The sequence below is a fragment of the Plectropomus leopardus genome, chromosome 10 (genome assembly GCF_008729295.1).
Source record: "Plectropomus leopardus isolate mb chromosome 10, YSFRI_Pleo_2.0, whole genome shotgun sequence".
Classification (NCBI taxonomy): domain Eukaryota; kingdom Metazoa; phylum Chordata; class Actinopteri; order Perciformes; family Serranidae; genus Plectropomus; species Plectropomus leopardus.
In genome coordinates, this window is record NC_056472.1 from 28,362,587 (window position 1) to 28,379,647 (window position 17,061).

The 17,061-nt window shown below is 38.2% G+C and overlaps 1 protein-coding gene across 1 annotated transcript in view; it reads right to left on the bottom strand.

Annotated features, from left to right (window-relative positions):
* The window catches only part of cntnap5a (contactin associated protein family member 5a), a 130,532-nt gene that overhangs the window by 21,518 nt on the left and 91,953 nt on the right, over positions 1 to 17,061 (bottom strand). The window contains exons 14-17 of the mRNA XM_042494432.1: positions 12,914 to 13,070; positions 8,853 to 8,980; positions 6,073 to 6,243; positions 4,960 to 5,178 (exon numbers count right to left, since the gene is read on the bottom strand). Coding sequence (XP_042350366.1) covers positions 4,960 to 5,178; positions 6,073 to 6,243; positions 8,853 to 8,980; positions 12,914 to 13,070 — 675 coding nt within the window. The remainder of the gene's footprint in view (positions 1 to 4,959; positions 5,179 to 6,072; positions 6,244 to 8,852; positions 8,981 to 12,913; positions 13,071 to 17,061) is intronic.

Sequence of the window (17,061 nt, forward strand, 5' to 3'; positions counted from 1 at the left end):
TTTACGACAAACATTTACTTAATTCCAGTTTGCATCTAGGGCAACTCTGACGGCACTTAAGCGTGTGAAACCTCATTAAGACTAAATATACGGTGTAATGGACTAGACAGGTTTGCAAGAGAAATCTTGATGAGATGCACTTAGGAGACAAATATTTGTGACATGCTGGCAGCTGCTAATTTACGCTTCACAGTTGTGGGAGACTGATGACTTTTGATGGAAATGCATCATTGTTATGTTTATAATTTATCTCAGAAAAAAATACCCATACAAACAGGTGGGCGTAATTTCCTTTCATGACCCCCCGAGGCTGATAAATCACACTTGTTAAATTAGGCTTCATTATAAGTTTTGTAATTTGTCTGACATATGTCTAGCGGTGTATTTTGATTGCACAAACAGCAATCAATGGTAACACCTGTGAGGTGCATGAATACGACCCGATCCGTTTTCTATATATGTTTGCATTCCTTGTGATTAGTCGTCTCTATAATTTTTATCATCCTGATTGTCTATACTACGTCTAACCGTCCAGGGAGAGGGATCTCTCCTCAGTTGCTCTTCCTGAGATTTCTGCCATTATTTCCGTTGTTTTTTATTTTTATTTTTATTTTTTGCGCGGGAAGTTTTCCTCATCAAAAGTGAGGGTCTGAAAAAAAAAAAGAAGCAAAAGCAAAGTCACAACCAAACACATCCCCACCCCCGGATAAATAATGACCAGTCCCTGAATGAAACTGACTTTACTTAAATATCCTGCAGGAGAGTCAGTTGGGAGGGAGTTTTCTTCACCCCTGCTGGCAAACAGCAAAGACGTCACACATGCTAATGTCACTAGCGATAAAATATATAGAGCTATACGTGCTTCATGCTGATTACCCCATGCTGCCTGCTAATGGTGTGGGACGCACACAAGTTATTTCTCAATACCTGAAAGAGCCAGCTTTGTGCAGCCTGGGCTTATGCAATTAATGCTTCTAGCTGGTCACTGAAATTCCACATATCCATCTAGCTTTAGCCGACAGGTGTCAAACACACTGTGGTGTGCTCTAAAACCCTTTTGAAAATATTAAGAGGAGAACCTACAGAAGCACTAAAAGGCAAAGAGAAAAAAGAAAATAATTTTAAAACTGCAAGGGATGTTGGCCAAAACCTAAGTTTATCTCCTATCTTCCTACAGAAGAGGTGCCATCTCCTCTGTCTTGGATGTTATTGCCGAGACTTTTAGGCTTAATTCATTAGAAAACCGTGCAGAATGAAGAGCTTGTGCACTAAGCTCTTCATTTTGAACGGCTTTCTCAGGCTCAAATCAGCCTAATTAAGCTTAAAAGTTTATCTCCTAAGCGATAACATCCTATTTGTTGGAGGTAATATCCTCTAACAGAGGAGATAATATCTTGAACATAGTAGATAACATCCTATCCATATGAGGTAATATCCTCTATGTAAAATATAATATCCTGTATGTAGGAGATAACATCCTGTACATAGGAGATAATACTGTATTTAAATGTAAGAGATTACATCATGTGACAAGAGATATCATTCTGTTCGTGGGAGATAATATCATGTTGTAGGAGACAACAGCCCATATGTAGGAGATAATTTCTTATACATAGGACATAATATCATTCATAAAGGTGATAACATCCTGTATGTAGGAGAGAATATCTCATATATAGGGGATAATATCTATTACATATGAGAAAACACCCTATATATAGGAAATAATGTCTTATACATAGGAGATAATAACTTGAACATAGGAGACAACATCCCAACATGGGAGATCATATCCCACACATTGGAGGTAATATCTTTTCATGGCAGATAACATCACGTACGTAGGAAATAATGTCTCATACTTAGGAGATATCTTGTACAATGGAGATAACATCCTGCTTGTAGGAGATAATATCTACTATGTAGGAGATAAATTTGGGGTCTTGGCAGACTTTACTTGCAAAATAAATAAATAAATAAATAAATTAAAAAAATTCACCTTGCCTCACAAGAATTAAGTACCACATAGAAGTGTACCTCTTAAAATGTATTTTACTTGTTTCCATCAAGTCGCTTTACTGAACATGCTCAGAATTACTACATATAAGCTGTTTTCTGCCTTCGAACTGCATTCATCCTTGGTTATAAAAACCTGTCTGTCTGTATGTGTTCAGGCCGACAACGTGTAGAATTTGGGCTAAATGCAACCTTCAAGTGTAATACGACAGAAACATTACATATTAAGATTAAACTTGTCGATGAAAGAAGCTCTTAAATAAATTCTACTGTGTGTCACAGTATACTGCGATACATTGTCATTCAACAAACGCCGTGTTGCAGAATGACAGTAAACTGACCTTGTAACCTTGTTTCAGATGTTTGTGATAAACAAGTCACATTTCTGTCAAATAGTGCCTTTGAGGATGTGACTGGAAAGTCTTGACTAAAATACAACAGAAATGAAACTAGTAATATGTTATATTTGAACCTGTTTGGTTATATCAAGGTGTTGCATTACATAAATTTAGATTAGCGTTTATGTGTTCTTGTACATAATATGTCTAAAACAAGCTTTTACTGACCAGGTAGCTTTTTTAAAATCCCACTTTTAGAAAACGTTAGTAATTTTTTCTCATCTACTTTTCCAAACCAGTCATCTGTTTCAAAATGGCAGGGACATCATCAAATATTAATATTAACTTTCTCTTCTGAGAGTGTGTCGTAAAATGACACCTTTGTGCCTCCTTTTGAAAATAATTAAATCTTCACTTAATGACAAGCTTTTTTTTCTTTTTTTAAGATCAACGAAGGATTCTTGCTTCCATTTGTCATTTTACTCCTCTGATAAATTATTCATCAGATTTAAATAAATGACCCATTAAGTGTATGAACTGTAGGCCTACAGTAAAATGGAGAACATGTGAAAAAAACACACTTTTTAAAAATGGGGTCTGTCCCCTCCAGAGGGCTGGTGTATTATTAAGGAGACACATTAAAATGTCATAGGGGGGAAAGGCTGCTGGAGAAATGTGAGAGGAGAAAGGGAGCAGCCGTTCTTCTGAACCAGAGCAATAATGAAAAAATAATAAAATACATTAGTTTTTCACAGTAGCTTACAGGGCAGGTTTGTATTCTTTCAGGACAGTTATTGTTGGCCGTAATCGCTTCTCCTTTCCATTTGAGCTGTGAAGAGATACCTTTGTAGTGTGACTACATTGTGAAAGATGGGTAACAAAAGCCAAAGTCCTTGCTCTGTGAAAAAAAATCTTTTCAAAACTCAGCCAAAGAGTATATAAGACTTCTGAAGAAACCTCGTGTTAGCTTCAGCTGTATTTCTAAAAGATCAAGGCCAGTTCGTAGAGGAGGAATGATTACAGTGACCAATAACTCTTTCATAAGTACATATGGCATGTGAATGTGTATTAAGGCAGGTTTGAATAATCTAAAACTTTCTTTTAAAACTGGACCAGTTAATATAATATTTTTTATATTAAAAGTGGAAAAATTAGAAGGTTGTTGATAATCGTGATAAACCAACGGAGAACAGCTGACTGCAGTTTTACCCCTTCTTGCTGTCGTTTAGCTCATTTTTATTCCTCTTTGCCAGTGACTGAAGTGCCCGGAGACATTATGCTTTTGTTTTTTCTGTCCAGTTCTCCTGAGTGTGATATTACAAGAATGCCTTGAAGACATTTCATCAAATTTGGCATAAACTTTCACTTGGACTTAAATCTAAACTCATTAGATTCTGAAGGTCAAAGTGACCTTACTAAACATATTTTTGACCATAATTTAAGAATTCACACACTAATTATGACAAAATTTTACACAAATGTCTAATTGAATGAAATGATGAAACAATACAAAAATATTCTCTATCTGACCAAATGTCTCCTCCTCTGTTCCTGAGTTATGGCTTTAAAATAATGGCCAGATAAGTGTTTTTGCATAATATTATGATTTCACAGCGAAGTTGACCTTTGACCTCTTGGAAAAAAAAACATTATCACTTCATCAATTTACCCTATTAGACATTTGTGTAAAATTTCGTCATATTTACCCAATTTCTTCTTGAGTTATTGCCAAAAATATGTTTTGTTATGTCACAGTGATCTTTGAGCTTAGACCATCAAAATCTAATCAGTTCATCACCCAAGTGAATGTTTGTGCCAAATTTGATGAAATTCCCTCAAGGCCTTTATGATATACTGCTTTCATGACAGTGAGACCGGCCCAAAGTTGCAGTGACTTTGAACTTTGACCACCAATTTCGAATTTTGTTCCAAGTAAGTAAGTCCAAGTGAATGTGCCAAATTTGAAAGAATTCGCTGAAACCGTACTTTAGATATTGCATTTACTAGAATACAACAGACAGGTTCACAATGACTTTGACTTATGTCCACCAAAATGTAATCAGTTCACTGCCAAGTCCAAGTGAACGTTTGTGCCAATTTTGAAGAAATTCAGGAGGATAAGACAAATACAAGGTCAAAGTGAGCTTTGAGCTTGCTCACCTACATCGAATCAGTTCAAAGTTGAAACTAAGTGTATGTTTGTGCCAAATTTGAGGAAACAAGGTGTTCTTGAGATATCAGGTTCATGAGAATGGGCCAGACGGGCAAACAACCCGATAAATGTAATGCTTCCTGTTATTGCAGCTGCTGGTGCGGAGGCATAAAAATATAATTTAAAAACACGCCTGATCACTGAAACCTGAAACATTTGTTATGATTTTCGGTATACACAAGACAAACATTCCCAGCTCAGAAATGATGGTCACCCTCATTGGTAGAGAACAAAAGCAGAGCTGAAAAGATAATTAACCCGGCAACCTATTTAATATGTCAATGTTGTGTAAGCATCTTGCAGTACAACACCCTCCAAAAAAAATCAATCAGTGCAGATTTAAATAAACCTTTGTCTCTGCTGGAGGTTTAGTCAGTCTGACAGTAAGCCTACCTACGAACAGCTGGCTGCTGAGCCGTAAACGGAGGTGTCCGTCAGCCGGCGCCTCCAGGAAGCGGAGGGGGAGCTGGTCAACCTGCAGCGAGGCCTCCTTCACATTGCGCTCTGCCCTCACGTAGTGCCACTGTCTGTCATTAAGAGGGAGGTGGGACTTCACCGACAGGACCGCTGGACCGTTTCCCACATCAAAGGAGAAAGTCACCACTGAGGGAGCTGGGAGGCCAGTAGGGAATCATGCACACACGCACACACCGACACACAAACACACACACACGACAGCCAGGTCAGACTGAATGTGATATTAGGTTTTTTATGTTCCTCTCTATCCTCCCTTTCTGATGCAATGCGATACAATGCTGCTGGGAAAACTTGATGACCTGAATAGATTTATGAGGGGGCTCAGCTGACAGCTCGTCAATATTTCACAACGTCTCCGATGCTGCAGTAATACATAAAGGCTGCAAATATCCTGAGAACTCCTCCCTCAGGTTTGTGCAACAAAACACACTGTAATCAACAATTTCAAATCTTTTTATCACCTGTAATAAATAAACTAATCCACTGCTGCTCCAACGACTAGAAGTACTTATTAGATATGCTGTTTGCTAAGTACGAAATCATGTCGCTGAATTCTTTAATGCACCTTATAAACTACATTGTATTTACTTTATCTGTGCTCGTGTAAACGAGTCAATCTTCTGCATCAATATATCTGATTTGCAGCATTTTATCTCCTTTTCCCTCCAGTGAATCTACGAGGTAATCTCCATCCATCTGGTGTGTTCATTAAGGTTTTCGACTTCACTACATGGGTAGTAAGGAAATGCTTTTAACGCCTCCTGTGACAGCATGACATAGCTGTTGACTGTGTCATTAGGATTACATCACGCTGTGCAGACCTGACAGCCTGCTTCTCGGGGAAATTAAACTGTCAACTACAGTACAGCTAACACTTCCATTTCAGAAAAGTGAAAAAAAAAAAAGGAAAAAAACGTTGACAGTTTTGGCGGGTGCGCTTATGTATGGCTATTCTTTTTTTTTTTTGGCATTCTGTGTGCATGTCCTTGTCATGTACTTCTACTTCTCTGCGTCTGAACGTTGACTCACAGCTGAGCTCCACTCTGATGAAATCCTTAAGGCCCTGGTTCTCCAGAAACACTCCTGAAGGAGCGCTAGTCTTGAAGTAGAAGGAGATATCAGAGGCGAGCTCGGCCTGTAGGGTGGGAAAGTAGAGGTAGGACGACTCCTGGTAGAAAGACGCGGCGTTCCATATAGACTCTGAAAGGAAAAGAAAAGAAAAGATGAAAGTAGTCATATTCCTGACTGTGCGCCAATTACGCTGAGCCTCCTTTGTCAACATTGTCCTGTTTCCCTCTCACTTACAGTGACAAAATACAAGTGAGGAGTTAATTATGAAATTTGACATCTGAACTGTAACCAGTGTCGACTTCCAGTGGGAAACAGGAAGCAAACTGTGGTTTCTGGTGTCAAAATTCACTTCACTTTTCACCCTCGACCGTTTATCTCAGTCCTCCTACGAGGTTCTGCAGTGTTACTGTATAACAGCATGACTATTCAATTCCCACTGAAAGAGCGCTGCTATTAAACACAGAATTGCAAGAGAATATTTTGTCAAGAAAATATCAAAAACAGATAAAAGTTTGAAGCATTTTTATCATTTAAAGCAATAACCAGTGCTGTTGTTTCTGTGGTGAGAAAGTCTTTGTGTTTCACATTGTTTAAAGGTTTCCATTAGTCGTCAGCTTTTTAATGAGCTGTTTTATTGAAGCACATTAAAAAAAAAAGTCCAGTACTTTTGTACGGAGAGGTCATACCAGGATTAAATAAAAAAAATTTCATAAAAGTAAATCAGTTTAACTTATAAAAATAAGTGAATGTCTGAATTGAAGGTGAAAAGGGTAAAACTTTTATCTAATAGATATCACCATGAAACTTCCCCAGATGATTAATTCCATTGAGAAAATTCTTTTTTGTATTAAAAGTTTTCTGAAATTGTAAGTTTAAATACGCAAATGATGCATGATGTAATTAAATACGTGAGTATTAGAGTCAAAGGCTTTTACAGATGGAATTTTAGATCTTTAAATCACTCCATAAATCACAAAATATTGTCAATAGCCATAAAAGAATAATTTTTTGCCATGTTTTTTTATGAATAGAATGATAAATCAGGCTATGAATGATACATGAGCCAACACCTCTTTAAAAACTTTCAGAATATAGATGGGAATAAAACTGAAAAGTCTGGTGTGTGTGAGCGCCACTGAAGTGGAGATTTTTGGCTCAGAGTACGAGATAAAAATCATTTTGAGAAAATGGCCTTTAAGATATGCATTGTAAAATTCCATACATTTTAGACCAAAAATAAAACACTATAGTTGCACTGGGTAAAAAAAAGTGAACAAAAAGATATCCTGAAGAAACTTATTGACATTGAGGCAATTATTTTTTGTGTTGCAAGTTTTCTGAAACTTTATCTTTTCATATTCAAATGAGGTATTATCTAATCAAATATGGTTTTTTGCATAAATTTCCAGAGCAGAAATCTGAACTAAAATAAACACTTGGGTGTGTATTTTCTCTCCACTAGTCTGACAGAGGACATCTCATGAAAGTAAAATATCCCAAAATCTTGAAATTGACCAGTGCATGAAAAATGTTTTAACCTGCTGTGTCTCCCCAACACAATGGACTATTCTATCTATCTATCTATCTATCTATCTATCTATCTATCTATCTATCTATCTTGTATGTATCTATGTATCTATCTATCAATGCATTTATTACAGTCCAGTTGCCAGAGGAAAAATACATAGTGCATTTCTGAAAAACAAACAAAAACAAATATTTGTATGTTTTATATGCATCATAATCATCATCTAAAGTTCTAAAGAGCTCTTATGACTCTGTCATCAGGAGGACGAGGGGATGGCGGATGATGGACACCTAAGTGAGACGCCTACCAAGCTGCAGACAAAGCAGCGACCTCAGAAGCCGAAAAAGGAAGCCAATGTCAAAGTGTCAAAAACTGCAGTTCCTCTAATGGCCACTTGAGGCTGGCTCCAAGAGCGATTCAATCCCCATAGACCTAAATGTTAAAATGCCCAACTTTACAGCAGAAATAAACATGTTTATAGCTTGGTGCAAAAAAACAGTTTTTCAAACTAATTTCAACATTCATCATGTTATTCATGACAAATGTAAGGGGATGAATGTGATGGGATGATGAACATATCTGTGGTTTGCAGAAATGTACAATGCCAACATTTACGTATTTGGGGATTGGGTTGTTCATTATATAATCGCCCATCTAAGAATTTGTGGAAAATAATTAGCAGTAAGAACACATCATAGGTATATTGTTTCTGGAAATATTTTAGATATCTTGTGCATCATTTTTAGACATATTTAAGGTCTTTAGGAAATGCTGGTATCACCATTTGGATTCAAAATAAAATCACGGGGTTTGAACCTCATTTGGCTGCAGATGAACTACTGAAATTCCCCGGCCTTTATCCACAGCTCACCCTGAGACATGAGGCAGTAAATATCATCCACCTCTTTCATGTTCCAGTGCTGCTGTCCAGTTCTGCCCCCTCCTGTGTCTCCCCCCTAATTTTGGCACCACATGAGTTTGTTTTAGTCGGACCTGCTGGCAGGTCCAGCAGGTGTTATGAGGTTACAGTCCACATGGCCAGTTGTCTATCTCATAAGAGAACAGATTGATTTTAACTTTTAATCCACGGATAAACACGAGGCGTCATCTGAGCTCGGGTTGCCTCTGATCAACAGTAAGCCCGGGAATCAAGGCTTCCATCTGCAACCAAATCTGGCACAATCGCTTCAACACTGAGGTGATCACCTACTGTCTCCATAACAACGCAGAGGGCCGATGTGGTAGACGGCCTGCGAGCCCGTTCTGTTGGTGTCTCCGATCACGATCTGGCTCACTGGCAGGTGGTCTTTATAGGAGAGGATTCCTGTGTCATTAGCCCTGTGGCACACACACAAAAAGAATTAAATAAATTGTAGCACAGTGCCCTCGGGGTGGATGCCTTTCTGGGGGTCCAGATAAAGGCATCCATTCTTCTGCATTAGCACAGAACGCAGAGTAAACACATTAAAAAAGGAGCAATCTATCACAACGCAGACAACTGCCTCTGGAAATATGCAAACTGAGCCGAATCGAGAGGAGCTTTGCGGTGGATTAACATACGGTAAACAAAGACATTCAGAGCGTCTTATACACTACTACCATAATGCAGCCTTTGTTTTTTTTCTTCAGTGCTTAAAAATATGATGAGATTGATCATGATTGTTATATTATGTATGAGCTGTAATTAATCATTTCGGAGTAAACACCAGTTTAATAAAACTGCTGAAGAAATTCTGAGTAAGTCTATCTGAATGCTGCAGATAAAACACTAAACAGATTCTCCGAGCTGTGAATGCCTAATCGATGAATTGACTAATTAATCACAAGCAGTTTTTCTGTGGATTATCGCAGGGTGGTAGTTTTTGGAAATACCACAGAGCGATAGTGGGAGATCATTGTTATTTATTTGGTTGGCTTTTTCTCTCTAGTTGTCTCATTTTTTTTCCTTTCACATGTTTATTTATGTGTTGATTCATTTTTTTGTGCCTCATGGGTTAGAAATACACTCAGTTACCAATTATGAGGTACATCAAGCTAAAACTAATGCAGTCTATTAAAACAGTCCAGCATAAATCCCACCAGCATTTACATGGATACGAATTTAATCTCAAACATCAGATTGGAAATTAAAAAGTTCAGTGTGTAAGATTTTGGGGGATTTGGTGATACCTAACAGTGAGGATTGCAGATTTCGACCAACTGAAACTTCTGCCAGTTGGAGTACCTTCAGTGTTATTTTAACTGGGAGCTGAATTATCCACAAAGGTTTCCATCTCTCCAACATAATGGAGCGGGTGATTCAAACCAGAAAAAAACACAATATAAAGCAGCTTAACATTAGAAATCAGTCTTTCTTTAACACTGTTTAGCATGCCGGGGACAGGCAGCTAGCCCAGCACTTGCTAATGTGTGCTCAGCTTTTCTTTCTGATTATTTAAGATCTCGACGTTCAGGAGGTTTTTACCCGCAGCAGTTATTGCCAAAGGTCTCTTCCTCTCCACAACAAAAGAAAAGGGGTGAATAAAATCAGGTAAAACACTAAATAAAGGAGTTTCACGTTAGAACACTGTTTTTTTTTCAGCCATGCTGCTCACAAAGGATCCTGTCTATAGCCAATGTTTGGTTTGTCTGTTCTGGGCTACTGTAGAAACATGGCGGTGCAACATAGTGATCTCTGTAGGCGAGGACCCCAATGTATATATTAATGGCTCATTCTGAAGTGGGGGTAGGCAACATGTGGCTCTGGAGCCACACGCAGCTCCTTAGCCCCCCTCCAGTGGCTCCCTCAGGCTTTGACAAAAAAAAAAAAAAAAAATGTCAGTGAATAACTGTTAATTTTTTCAACAATTTCATTTTCATTTACTATTGTTGTAGGCCTAAAATGACTGAGAAAATGTTTTAACATTTTGTCAACTGGAATGTGCATGACATGCCAATGTTCTGCCATCTTTTCTTCTAAATTTTGATGAACCTAAATAGTGGTGGTCAGCTATGAATTCCTAATCCAAAAAGGTAAAAGTCTCTGAAGAAAACATACACTTAATAGGGCATGGACAGATTACTTTGCTTTTCATCACTAATGCTGCAAAGTTTAAGTACCAAGTAATCATCGGCAGCCCACTGCAGAGTAGCAACCTTGTGGTAAAACACATTAATTAATGCTCATTCAGAGCTATTGGTAATGTTTATAGACTAATTTGGTTGTGTCACCTTCATTAAAAGGTGCTGAGATGTTTTGCAGCTTTAGATAGATTTTATTTTATTTATCTATTCTAAGGCAACAAAAACACATCAGTTCTGATTTAGTGATTACACACTAAAGAAAACATATTTTTTATATTTAATTTATAGCTATATATCTCCTGAAATCCTACACACTAGACATTTAACTTACAGGAACTCAAGTTCACGCTGGATTTCTTTTATAGAATAAAGTCATGTCTTTCTCCAGCTACACATAAATGTCTGGTTTCAGGCCTGTTCTTGTCTCAGTCGGACCGTGGTGAAACAATTTACACATTTTGTCATCTCTCTACTTTGGCCAAACTTGACCCAGTTTATCATTCTGCTGTGAGATATATTTCAAACTCAGGCTGCAGGACTCATCACTGCACACTGTACAATCTGGTCGTATTCTTCGCTTGTTATGCGCATGAGACAGCACTGGTATATTTTCCTGCATAAGGCCGTTCTAGGTGGGTGACCCTTGTACAGTTAGTATTCATATGAAATACCTACAATCTTTCATCTAATAATTGTCTCCACTTGAATGTGCCACGTGAGCAGACTGAGGCTGGAAAAGGAGTCTATTTTATTACAGCCCTTGGTCTCATAATGACCTGCAGACGAGACTCAATCTAGAATCCCTTATCTCTCTAACCAGTTTGAAACAAGAGTTAACTGAAGTCCTTACCACCAACTGATCTTACAAAAAGACATAACAGAGTGATGTGTATGTATTGTACATTATGTGTGTACATTCATGTTTTTCATTTGCTGCGTGGACAGTAGTTTCTTCTCTGTTACATTTATGATGTCTTGTTTTGCATTATATTGTTCGTATATAATCAATGTGTACTCAGTGTAACTTTGCTGCCTTCTTAGCCAAACTGTAAAATCTAACAAGTGGATTTTACTTTAAAAAATCTAGGAAACAAACTGCATTGAAAAAGTGAAGAAAAAATAAATATTAGTTTGAAGTTATGTTTGATCACATTTATTATTTAATGACATATTCAAGTGTTGGCAATCTACGTAAAGCAAGTTAATCTGACTTAGCTAAAACGTGTGTTTACTAAGCAGAATTTAGGGTAAATATGTATGTAAAATATGTATGTTTTTGTCATGACAAAGATTTTGCATGCGATACAGTAAGGGTATGTGCAACTTCTGATTTGTTGACATGTTTAAGAATATAAAACTGTTATTGACTAGTTTTCAACCTGTTCAAAGCATTTGTATAATATGCATAGTTTGACTTAACTAAGCACATTTCCTAAAGTGCTTTTCTTAAGTACATTTTTGAGGTATTTCACTTGAGCATTCCCCTTTAATGCTGCGTTATACTTCTACTGCACAACTCCAAGGTAAATATTAGACTTTACTGTGCTACACTTGTCTGGCAGCTTTATTTACTTTTCAGATTACAATTTTTCATCCCCTCCCTGTCCAGTGAAAATAAAAAAACAAAAATAAAGGATGAAGTACAACTTTATGTGTTGAGACAATTCTCCTACTCTTTAAGCTAAATAAACTCTTCAAAACTCTCCTGGATCAGCTGGAGAACGCATCGTCACAAAACTAAAAACAGGGCTGTTTTTCTGATACCATGAAAAGTTGACTTTTTATAGATACATAGTTCTTAAAGGACGTGTGATATTCTTATAGAATTTGATGCACTGCTGTATGTTAAACTACACATCAGTATACAGAGTTAAATTTAGTACAATCTTAAACATCTACAGCAGTTATTAAAGCATACACATTAATGCAACAGTAATATTAATCAACAAACATGATATATAATAGCACAGCACTGACAGGGAACATTGCACTAAAAATACCTTTTGATACTTGAAGTAAATCTGGCTGATAATATTTACATACTGTAGTTTTACTGAGCTTTGAATACTTCTCCCGCCAATAGATTATTATGCTGCTAAATATATTAGAAACATGTCTAAATTTAAAAAAAAAGTTTTCCCTGGACTATACTGTAAATGCCTCATTGTGTGTGTGTGTGTGTGTGTGTGTGTGTGTGCACTTTGTTACCATGTGTCAGTGTCGGCGTCACAGTTGCAGAAGTAGTTCATGTCCACACAGTTCTCCTCCAGGCTGCAGGAGCACTGCTGGACTCCAGGCAGGAATCCTCCCCAGTAGCTTCGTTTCTCTCCTTCCCAGTCCAGCCACCAGGTTAGGGGACTGCCGTCTGCAACAACATACAGTCAGACAGTCAGTGACCACTGCAGCAGCCTGATGCAACAGCTTATGCTCAAGTAGGTCAAGGTCACGGGTTATATTTGGAGAACTGTTTTGCTTCACAGGCTTTGTCTTAAAAAAACTAAAAAATATACTGAGATCAAAATTGCACTTTAAAAAAAAAGATAAATAACTACACCAAATCCTGTTCTGTCAGAGGCAGTTGTGCAAAGAGGCTTACAAAACATGAGACATTATAATGAGAATAATATCAAGAAAACAAGAAAAGGGAGTGACGTAAGAAGCAAAACCTTCCAAAACAAGAATTATCGCCTTGCAGTTGCACACTTCCACAAAATGGACAAGACACAGTTTACATTCATGAATATGTCCAGACTTGTGTAATATATGTAGTGACGACTTTAAGAAACAAAGAATTTAATAAGTGTATTTTTTAGAGGAACTAGTGTGCTTTATACACATCCTCAAACTGGCAGGATAAAAGATCTATACAGTCGGTTACTGTGTTTAAATACACTCGCCAGTGAAATTAAAAGTATGGCAACACCTGATTCACTTGTTTAATGTTTCACATTGGCATGTGTGCATTTTTTCCAGTGCTGCATCGCTTGGATGCCTGCTGTTTACAGTCTTTACTTAAAGCCCTGACCTCACCTCAGCACTGAGGGGCACGCCCATGACTGTCCCCAACACAGAAAAGAAAAAGAAAAGAAGAAAATACAAGCAGAGGGCAGAGTCTCTATTTCTCTTCTATTTCTCCATTTAGAGTTTGAGAGTTTGAGTGGGACTTTCAGTGGGACTGTCGGGGGTCTGCAGCTGCCTCTACTGGAGAGCAGTGACTTAAAGAATCTCAGTTTACTGAGGGGTCTCCAATTGATGACTGAAGTCTTTAGACTCTCTGGGGGAGCCCTGTTCTGAAGCTATAGCAAATCATGTTTTGTGAGATCACAGTGACTCCCACCCATCAAAATCAACAGTTCATCCTTGAGTCGAAGTGGATGTTTGTACCAAAATTTGACAAAAGTCCCTCAAGTGTGTTTCTGAGATATTGCTGTCACAAGAATGAGACAAACAGACAAACAACTCAAAAACATAATTATACCTCCGGCCACGGCTGTCACCAGCTCGAAGGTATAAAGGCATGTTTTTGATAATTAGAGGATTTTGGCCAGAGTCCAGGGACAGGGAGCAATTCAGGCACACTGAATTTGTCTAATAATGCACCTAAAAATATACAAGACAAAATAAATACATAATTGTCCAAGATATTCACATACACAAATATATGCATGTACAACACTTAATGTCTCTCTCTCTCAAGCACACACACACACGTATGTACACAGTTGTTTTAATCCATCCAGTTGTTTTGACGCTGATTGTTTCATCAGCTTGGCCGTTTTAACCCAGATTTAAAAGCCAGTTAGTGACGGGGCTGCAAATTAGCTTCAGCTGGGCGGTCTGATGTAACGCTTATTTGTATGTGACAATGTTTATCTGTATGGTCCCTGTTAAATAATCACACAAACAAACAAATATATAAATATTCTGTGCTGCAAGCTGACAGCTTACACAGCGACTTCTCCTCCAACCATGATAAACACATGAAATTAAATATTTTGCAGTTTAGCCAAATTGGTCATAATCTCCATTTCATAAATGTATTGTTGTGATCGTCTACTTGCGTCTCATGACAGGTTGTCTATGTGTCAGCCAGGCGAAGCCATACATTATAGGTATAATTCATTACCTCCGCTCTGAGGTTAAGTGGTCCGGCTTCAATCATCTGTCACACAACGTGACCCCGCATTGGAGATGAGCCCAGAGAGGAAGGAAAAGCCCATTAAGCTACGTGTCACAATACATAATCAAGTGTCACATGCTACGATGCTTTCGTCCTACCCAGCATACATTATGGTTTATATGTATGGATACACATGTCACATTAGTCTGATAGAGCAAAGGATGTCCCATCTGCATTAATTCACTCTCAGTGTGAAAAGCTGCTCCTGTGTAGATAACACTGGAAATCTTCTCCAAACAGGATCTGATGACGACTAACAGTCTGATGCCACAGTCTGACAAAAGTTAAATGCATGTGGAAACACAGACAGGACAGGAATTAATTCGGGCCAAAACAACACCAGCCAGAGAGCCAACATTTGCATTACAAAGGTTGAAAATAACACTCTTTATTGTCTCTCCCCTACAGTAAACCCCTGTTCTGACACTCGCTGCACTCCTCTTTCTCCAGTTCTGCTGCTTGTTTTAAAACACTGCTCAGACACTGAATAGGTACACAAATAAGAAAAGACAACAATCAATAGCTCCTGAAGGAGAGGTGAGCCTCACTCTCTCCCTTAAATTGGCTGGATATTGACAGGACTTGTTAACAGCGAGCAAAGCAAATTCTCTCCTTTACTGAAGATCAAAGCTGAGGTGTGGATATTTTGTCTCCCCCCTCTGGCACTGAGAGTAATTACACAAAACGCTGTCGACATGCCCTTGAGCCTGTGAGTGAGCTCCACTTCACCCCACACTTGCTTGTTTTTTTACTTTAATCCTTCCTTTAAACGCTGAGTTTCTTTATTATCTGGAGCATCTACTTCCAACTAACACCTAAGCTACACATCAAAATATAGAGCAGTTGCATCAGTTTTGGACTCTCAGGGACACCGTATAAATTTACACCTGTTACAATCATTGTCTCTTTTCAAAATTATCTTCCGTTTTCAATGTACACTTTCTTTAGATTAAATGCAAACGTGTGTCTCTTCAAAATAAGGTTAGAATGTAGGTTAAAAAAGTTTTTAGGTTTGTTTTAGGCAACAAAAGAATGTTAAGTTTACAATGAACATCATAGTTTGGCTTTAAAAAAAATACATTGTTTCAAAAGTAATGTAACATGATGTGACACGTCACTGGCGTAGCTTGCTACACATACAAGCATACCTTGTTGTTATTTATATGTAACTTAATTGACTTTTAGTTTCACAGAGGACACAAACAGTGGTCTACTGAGTGAAAGTCCAGAGTTCGTTTGACTTACTTTGCTGTCCTCCCACCCACATGATATGGACTTTCTCACTCTTTATACCATAGTAGTTGCCCACAGCCTCTCAAAATGCTGCTGCCTGGTGCGTCTCATACAGCTACTAAAAGGTGCCTCTATGCATCAGTGTCTGATGTCAAAAGCCACAGACCAAGCATCAGTATTTGACGAGTTGGGAGAAAGACTGGGTTGTCTAGAAGCCTCTTGGGATTTTACGCCACAGCTTCCATCTCGCTGCTGCTCTGTCACTGTGGTCTCAACCCAACCTGTTCACATGCCCAAGTCGTCAAATACCAACATGACTTTGTCACGCCCCCTCAGCTTCTCATATCAATGCACATGGCATCCTTTAGCATCTGTATGTGACACACAGGTGTGTTTTTTTTACTGGGTGAGACGTGTTGTAGCACATGGTTAACAATGTCTAACAGTTGCGGTTTAATAACACTACTTTATTAAAATAACTCTTTTGTATGATTTGTGGTTTGATACGGGGCATGAATAGGATTCTCCTGGGTGAAAGTCTGGAGTTACACCCATTCACCTCCCCTGAAAAGCAACTTACATACCTTGTACTCTGACTTAATGTGCTTGTAAATTGGGAAACACAGTGAGCTTTTTCTGGTGGCGATAGGCTTTGTCAGCACTATGTGAACTCATTTGGCAAGGGCTTGAATGTAATGGATGTTCTTTTTTATGTGAAAGTCCTGCGCTCCAGCTTTAATGAAAATCAAAATTCTGACAACCGCTGCATGAAGCCCCCACAAGCAGCTGGTAGAGTCTGCAATGTTAATTAAATTCACAATACAAAAGAGCTGGGAACAAACAGCAAATGTGGTGCTGGAGGAATCTTCAGAAATGCCGAAATTGAAATGGTAGATTGGGATTCTGGTTTTAAACACAATCATAAGAACTAGTTGTTGTTGGA